The following is a 7,047-nucleotide window of genomic DNA, read 5'->3' as shown; positions in this document are numbered from 1 at the left end:
AGACCTCTTAATTAATAGTAAGAAATCAAAATTCAAAAGATTGATAACTTTGATCTTCAGTGTGAAAAATGATATAGATCAAAGTGAAAAATGATATATAATATGATAGTAGTACTTTTAAGCAGCCAAAAGCCAAAAGCACTACAATGTTTGATAGCTTTAACCTTTAGTTTTGTTTTTATTTTTTGGCATGTGAAATTGTGAAAAGACGAGTAGAGAGAGCTTTGGAGAAAATCACCTGGAATAAAATAATAGAGCATGGTCGTGACAAGTGAAGACCCATGGAAAAAGCTTCAATTATTCGGGGCGTGTGGATTCAAACGGCATGAGAGAGATTGGGGGAGGAGCAGTTGCATTACCTAGTGTTTTCATACGCGTCCTTGTAGACCGCATCCGATTGGACGGCTCTGATCTTTCTACGAAGGTAAACAAACGTTAAACATGGCATCCCACATGGTATAAATGGTGCCTCACCCGTTCCGTTTGTTTTTCTTCTCAAAAACATTTTCAACTCTCGTTGGGGTCTTTCTCACTCGGTCCCTCTGATTCCCAAATCGCTCCCTATAAATTCTCTCTTGCCCAGCTGGAGTGAGAAAGAATCCTTGCTTCCTTTCCTTTCAACGAGTTTAGTCTTCCCTCTGTCCCCTGTCTCTCTCTCTTAATTTTCCTCAACAAAATCAACATATGCTTGCCATGGAGAATATTGAGAATATCGGTGATGAGTACAAAAATTATTGGGAAACCAAATATTTCCTGGAAAACGAAGAATATAGGTACCTTGTTAACTTTCCAACTAAATTAATTTTGTTTTCTTTCTACCCATTTTAGCCCTTTGGCTGCCCTTAGTATCTATGTACAACTGTAGACAATTGAATTAATAAAAACGGAATTTGCTTGAATATGAAGCAGCTGGGCAATTGATGAGTTCTCCGGGTACTACGATTCGAGTTCTCCTGATGGGGCAGCCTCGTCTGCAGCCTCTAAGAACATCGTTTCCGAGAGAAACAGGAGGAAGAAGCTTAACGAACGGCTCTTTTCACTCAGAGCAGTTGTCCCAAATATCAGCAAGGTGATGGATGATAAACAAAAAATTCCACCACCATTTGCTTCTCTTTTACTTCTACTCTTAAGATTTTTCTCTCTCTTTTTTTTATCCTTTTAGAGAAAAAGAAATGGGATTCTTTGGGTTGTTAATTAGTTTGATCTTATTGGTATGTTTTTCCAGATGGACAAGGCTTCCATAATCAAGGATGCCATCGACTACATACAGGAATTACATGAGCAGGAGAGGAGAATCCAGGCTGAGATTCTGGAACTGGAGTCAGGAAAACTGAAGAAAAATCCGGGGTACGAGTTTGACCAAGAGCTACCGGTGTTGCTGAGATCCAAGAAGACCAAACTGGAAAACATTTTTGATTCCGGGGGATCAAGAACTTCCCCTATTGAAGTTCTTGAAGTAAGCCCTCTCTGCTGCTATATATATTGATGTGGAGTAATTGTTGGTTTTGAAAATTTCTTCTGTTTTCGAATTGAAATTAACTTTGTTTATCCTTTCTGCAGCTCAAAGTGACGCACATGGGAGAGAAGACAGTGGTGGTGAGCATAACATGTAGCAAACGGACAGACACGATGGTAAAACTGTGTGAGGTTTTTGAGTCTTTGAAGCTCAAAATCATCACAGCGAATATCACTGCTGTCTCTGGGAGGCTGTTGAAAACCGTGTTCATTGAGGTCAGTCCTTTCAAATTTACTTCTCTTATGCCCTTTGCTCTCTGTTCTATCCCTGCTTGTCTTGTTTCCAATTATTTTGTCATTGTTCCACTATTCACAAAACCATATGATATAGTACTGATTTTGTTGAGTATTCCGACAATCCAAACATTGTACACTGTTAACATTATTATTCTTTCTATTTTTATCTACTCTTCTCTTCTTCCCTTTCCATGTCTCACCATTACTAGCCTATATATATATATAAAAGCTACAAAAGGGAATTTTTTTGGTAAGGTGCGCCAACATTACTGCTAAAACCTACTCAGTATAAACAATAAAGTTTTTTTAATCTAAAATTAGAAAATTCGAATCAAGCAAGAGGATAGTTCAAGATGGATGGATGGGTAATTAATTAAGTGGGTTAAATTCCATGTTTAAGGGAGGGGTGGTTGATTATTTAATCATAGGATACCCAGCATTATTGCGCATTAAGTAGTCTTCAGGCAAGATTTCTCTGTTGGATTTCTTTCTTTTTCAGGGTAAAAACAATTTATCCAATCTCTTTTTACTTTTGCTTTTCCACATTAGCTTTCTAGTAATTCATATCCTTCTTTCGCCGTCAGTGCTTATAATTACAGAAGTTTGAGAAATTACTCTTTTTTCTTTATTTTATTGTATTTTTTGAAACAGAGAAATTACTCTTTTTTCTTTATTTTATTGTATTTTTTGAAACAGAGAAAATACTTTTTCCACTTTAAAGTTTCACGACTTTTTTTTTCTTTCTGGTTTTAATTATTTTATTTTGTTTGCTTTTTTTTAAAATTTTTTATTTTAATGATTGTTTTGAGAGGGGGTTTTTCTGCAACTTTAAATATTTATTTATATATTTATTTAACAAAATAAATTCAACAACGCTGAAACAACTAAAGAATTCCAAGATCCAAAATGGTTATTTATTTCTATATTTTTTTATAAAACAGTTGTCAGAAATTATTGAAAAACTGCTTTTTTTTAAAAAAAATATATCTTCAAACATGAATTAATAAAATAAAAGAAATTAAAATCATCGTAATAATGTCTTATGATTTTTTTTCCCTCATTATTATTTATGCAGACATGAATATATTGGATAAATATTTAATTATAAATGTTCAACATTTAATAATTTAACAGAGTCGGACTTTACAATATATACTGCAGATTAAGAGCATTAATTATTGGGTAATAAATTTGTTGAAATTGGAGGCGTACATAGTTAGAAGGGTATCAATTTTAAAAACGGCCAAGGGCTGTGGGGCCTAAAAGATAGAAAACCGATAGACTCACTTTAATAAAGTGGATGATCCATCATGATGAATGCAATTTAGGGCAATGACGGGGTAAGTGAAATCCAGAGTGTCCGAATAAAACCCACCCCTGACCACTAAAGTGACCAAAAGAAAGGACCCCATCACACTTCCGCTTTAAACCTCTATTAATATTTTTTTTAATTTATTATTATTTTATAATTATAATAATAATAAAATCATTCTTCAGCTTCTTCTTTTCTTCTTTTCATTTGCTTCCTTTTTTAACTTACAATCAAAATTAAACAAATCTTAAAATGTGTAATAGCCTTATTGTCAGATTACTAATATAAATAAAAGTATTTATAAATTTTTTTTTTTTGTAATTTATGAATGTCGGATAAATTAAATTAGCAGTATTCTTCTTTATAAGAGTTGATTATAATTCAGAGTTTTTTTATTTTCCTTTTCAAGTTTACCATGTTTTATCAATATCATCCACGTCGTTTGTTTTGTTCTGTTTTTACTCAAAATAGTCACGAAATTCAGACATGTGATCAATTGGTTGACATCAGACAATATATAAATATTGGATGTCTCTACTGCACCCACTTGGCCTATGTTAACCTTAAATACATTTTTTTTCTTCTGTGTATAAGAGAAATAGGAAAAGTACAAAGGTGGGATAAGATATCACCATCAAATTAATTTTTATAGAACATACCAGAACAATCACAATATTAAAAAAAATATATGTACTAAAACATTTCTTTGAAAATAATAATTTAATTAAATAGTAGTTTTTCTGACTTAAACTAAATCAATATATCCCAAATCAAACTAATAAAATAAAATTAAGCAAATTCATAAAAGTTATTTTTTTGGCATTGAGTAATATAGGTTTACCTTTTGGATGAATATAATATATATACATATATATATATATATATATATGTATGTATATGGCATGTAGCCATTTGTGCATAAACTCTAAATTATAATTAGGGCGAGGTTAAGAATGAATAGAGAGTTTTAGGTTCAAGTCATGATGGTGCCTCTTCTACAAAGAAAAAATTACATTGTAAGGCATAAAGATTTCAATGGGTATCTTGTAATCAGGTACTCTGTATTATCTTATTTGATTAAGTAAGATTAAGGTACCTTATAATTAGGTTCGAGTAGTCAAGTTACTATCCTTTATGGATTCGGGTAGGATTATAGTACTCATTATTTGAATTTGATTATAAATAAGAATTTTTAATATTAAATGTTGGTTTTACATATATATTATTTTTGTTAATAAATTCATTTTAATTTTTTTTGGTCAATATAAACTCCTTATAATTAATGTAATACTTAATAAAATTTATTAGTTTTTTTAAATAATATTTTTAATTTTAATTTATTTTTATGAACTAATTTTAATTTATTAATATAATTTTTATTAAAAATATAGATAAAAATTATTTTTAATTTATTTTAATTAGATAATTAACGAATATAACTATTTAACGAGTAGTGTTTAGGATATTCGGGTGTAAGTTTGAGAAATAATTCAAAAAATTAATTTCTTATTTATAAAGTTTAACTATCCTAATATTAAATAGAATTTAAATTAGGGTATTTCAAAAATAACAAATATTCTATCCGTTGATATCTCTAATGAAACAAGATAGGTAGATACCTATGAGAAAACAAAAGACTTATCAAGTTTCTTCAAATTAACTATCATGTGAGAGGAGGACCCATGAAATTAATATAAATAAATAAACATAGGCATGGGCCACTGCAATAAAATGGTGATGTTTCTGTGGGAGCCAAGGCATATAAAGTTGTACAATTTCCCACTTTTTGTGGTATTCCTATGAGCTGCCAAATGTTATCCAAACTTTCATGGGTCCCAAACACCCTGTGATTGATTATCATGACTTCGTCCCCACTTGTTAGATGCAATCCTTTTGGGCCAACTGACAAAACACCCATGTTTCTCATATTGTCAAAAATTTTTCAGTAAAATCTCAGGAAACAAACAAAACTCCGAAAGCCTAGAAACTACATGGAAACCTCATGTGTGAACAAGGAAAAAAGGAGAAAAATTTTGCATTCAAAACGTGTTCTCATTTGTCTAATCTGATAAAATAAGAAATGGCATGTGGTTTCATATGTCATCCTCACACCTTTTTTTAATGTGAACATTTTTACAACGTGGGTAATCGCTTCTTATAAATATCCCACTCTTGTATCGTTTTCATTCAAGAACATAAACAGGTGTGGGGTTTTTCTTTTTAACCCTCTCGATGTGAGTTTTCCTTGGTTAATTTATATTGTTTTATGTAATCGTCACACCATCAAATTTAGGTGGAGCGGCTGACACTTGAGAGCGTTGGTTAGTGTTAGGTTTGGGCCTTAATCATTGATCATTTCCCTAGCAAGCCATCCAGATTTTCTGGGTTAGTTTATTTTTCTGTATATCTGCCAGAATTAATTATTTAATTGAAATATCATTAAATTTTTTAAACTAAAAAATGATTGAATTTGTCAGCAAGTTGACAGCAAACATATTTTGTCAGAATCTTCCGAAAACAATCATGGAGGCTAAGGTTTGTTTATTATAAAAGCATGCTTTGCCCCCCATTTTGGATCTTGTTAATGCTTTATTTATGTTTGAGAAAGATATGATGAATCTTTTAGAATGTTAATTTAAGCAGTCTTCTGTCATCCACGTATATTCGGCTCCACAAGATAAGAATAGTGCCAAATGTCTACACTCCACCCAAAACTTGGGAATTAGCCCTAGCCTTTCTTTTTTTTTTTGCCATGTATACTTATACCGTAGCCATTCCACACCATACTTGTTGTGAACTTTCATGCTATTTTTTTTTTTTTTTATATTTCTCAGACAAATTTCATTTTATCAGTTTCATGGTAGTATGATTAGGATATAATGCATTTTAACAAGAGATACAACAAGGACCATAAAGTTCCCCTTTTTGGCATTTTTAACTTCCTCCTTTTTGGCTCCAATCATGAAATAACCCTTTTCTTGTTTTTGCATGGTAATCTCTTTTGTTCCTTCACAATTTGTCACAACACATGTTTCTGTTTAAAGCCAAGCAGACTGCAGGGCCTTAAGAAGCATCTGGTAGTCCAAAAGAGGTAAAAAAAAATTGGCTGAGCGGCATTCGTTAAAACTGGGATTTGGACATAAAAGTCTAAAATCAGCAACTTCCCTTCCTGCTTGGAATATTTCTATGTCACCAGATGAAGATCAAAATCAACTTGTAGAAATCGTATTGTTTTAATCTTTTTGTGATTTAGATATGCTTGTGTTTTCTGGTCTTGATCATACAAGGGTTGGAAACCAATGTTCCGGGCCGCTAATTCACTTTTTTAATTGCTCTTAAACTTGATATGCAGGCTGATGAAAAGGAGAAAGATGAGCTAAAGGCACAGATTGAAACAGCCATTGCAGCTCTTAACGATCCGCAAAGTCCAATGAGCATGTAATGAACCCACATCCAAGTCTAAGATCGTCCTGTCTTCATTCATGGATAGTATTTCCATTGCACCATGGCCTTTGCTACTTTCCTATCTTCCTTTTCCCGCATCGGAGTCTTTAGCTTTTGGTTTCTTTGGGAAATCGTCACGGTTGAAATGTAAGTTTAGTCCATGGCCTTGTAAAATAACTGTCTGCTTCAAAGTTTCTGTGTTTAAGAATTCAGCAGAATAATAATAGCTTTCGCTTTTCTTAACAAAAAATAAAGAAAATAAAAATAGAGGTATCCGTTAATAGAGGCGTTTCTTGTAACATCTGGTGTCGAGTCCGTTTCACTACATCTGTAGCAGCTGTCTTATCAAAGTCCACTTTATCATTTTCTTTTTCAGCGATTTGGAACATTTTCCATTTCGTAAACCAAAAAAATTTCTTTTGAACATTCTATTTCTTCCTATTTTGTTCACAATAAAATTATCATTATCGTACTATATACTATGATACTAATAAATACTAATTAATCATCTTAATTAAATATCGAAGGAATATTGTATG

General features: G+C 31.9%; 1 protein-coding gene and 1 long non-coding RNA gene across 3 annotated transcripts; both read left to right on the top strand.

The window, feature by feature from the left end:
- Nucleotides 1–487: 487 nt before the first annotated feature.
- LOC18589410 (basic helix-loop-helix (bHLH) DNA-binding superfamily protein) lies at nt 488–6,732 on the top strand. Of its 2 annotated transcripts, none has more exons than XM_018128397.2 (5): nt 488–773; nt 907–1,069; nt 1,226–1,456; nt 1,561–1,731; nt 6,417–6,732. In XM_018128397.2, the coding sequence occupies exons 1-5, from the start codon at nt 685–687 to the stop codon at nt 6,504–6,506; spliced, it is 744 nt and encodes a 247-aa protein (XP_017983886.2). In that variant the 5' UTR covers nt 488–684; the 3' UTR covers nt 6,507–6,732. The 2 variants fall into 2 exon arrangements, with proteins under 2 accessions (XP_017983886.2, XP_007014436.3); XM_007014374.3 differs by having other exon boundaries at nt 489–773; nt 910–1,069.
- On the top strand, nt 1,738–6,152 carry LOC148760791 (uncharacterized). Its single transcript, XR_016028372.1, has 2 exons — nt 1,738–5,449; nt 5,542–6,152. It is a non-coding gene; the product is annotated as an uncharacterized LOC148760791 (long non-coding RNA).
- Nucleotides 6,733–7,047: the final 315 nt, after the last annotated feature.

The sequence above is a fragment of the Theobroma cacao genome, chromosome 9 (assembly GCF_053813885.1).
Source record: "Theobroma cacao isolate CCN51 chromosome 9, ASM5381388v1, whole genome shotgun sequence".
In the NCBI taxonomy this organism is placed as follows: Eukaryota; Viridiplantae; Streptophyta; class Magnoliopsida; order Malvales; family Malvaceae; genus Theobroma; species Theobroma cacao.
Note: the sequence above shows the minus strand (reverse complement) of the source record. Positions and strands in the feature narration are given on the sequence as shown.

What these genes read in the sequence shown, in the direction of transcription:
- LOC18589410 (XM_018128397.2), top strand. Translation starts at nt 685, where the DNA reads ATGCTTGCCATGGAGAATATTGAGAATATCGGTGATGAGTACAAAAAT. An exon ending in CTGGAAAACGAAGAATATAG is followed by an intron (nt 774 to 906) that starts GTACCTTGTTAA and finishes TTGAATATGAAG; the next exon opens with CAGCTGGGCAATTGATGAGT. An exon ending in CCCCTATTGAAGTTCTTGAA is followed by an intron (nt 1,457 to 1,560) that starts GTAAGCCCTCTC and finishes TCCTTTCTGCAG; the next exon opens with CTCAAAGTGACGCACATGGG.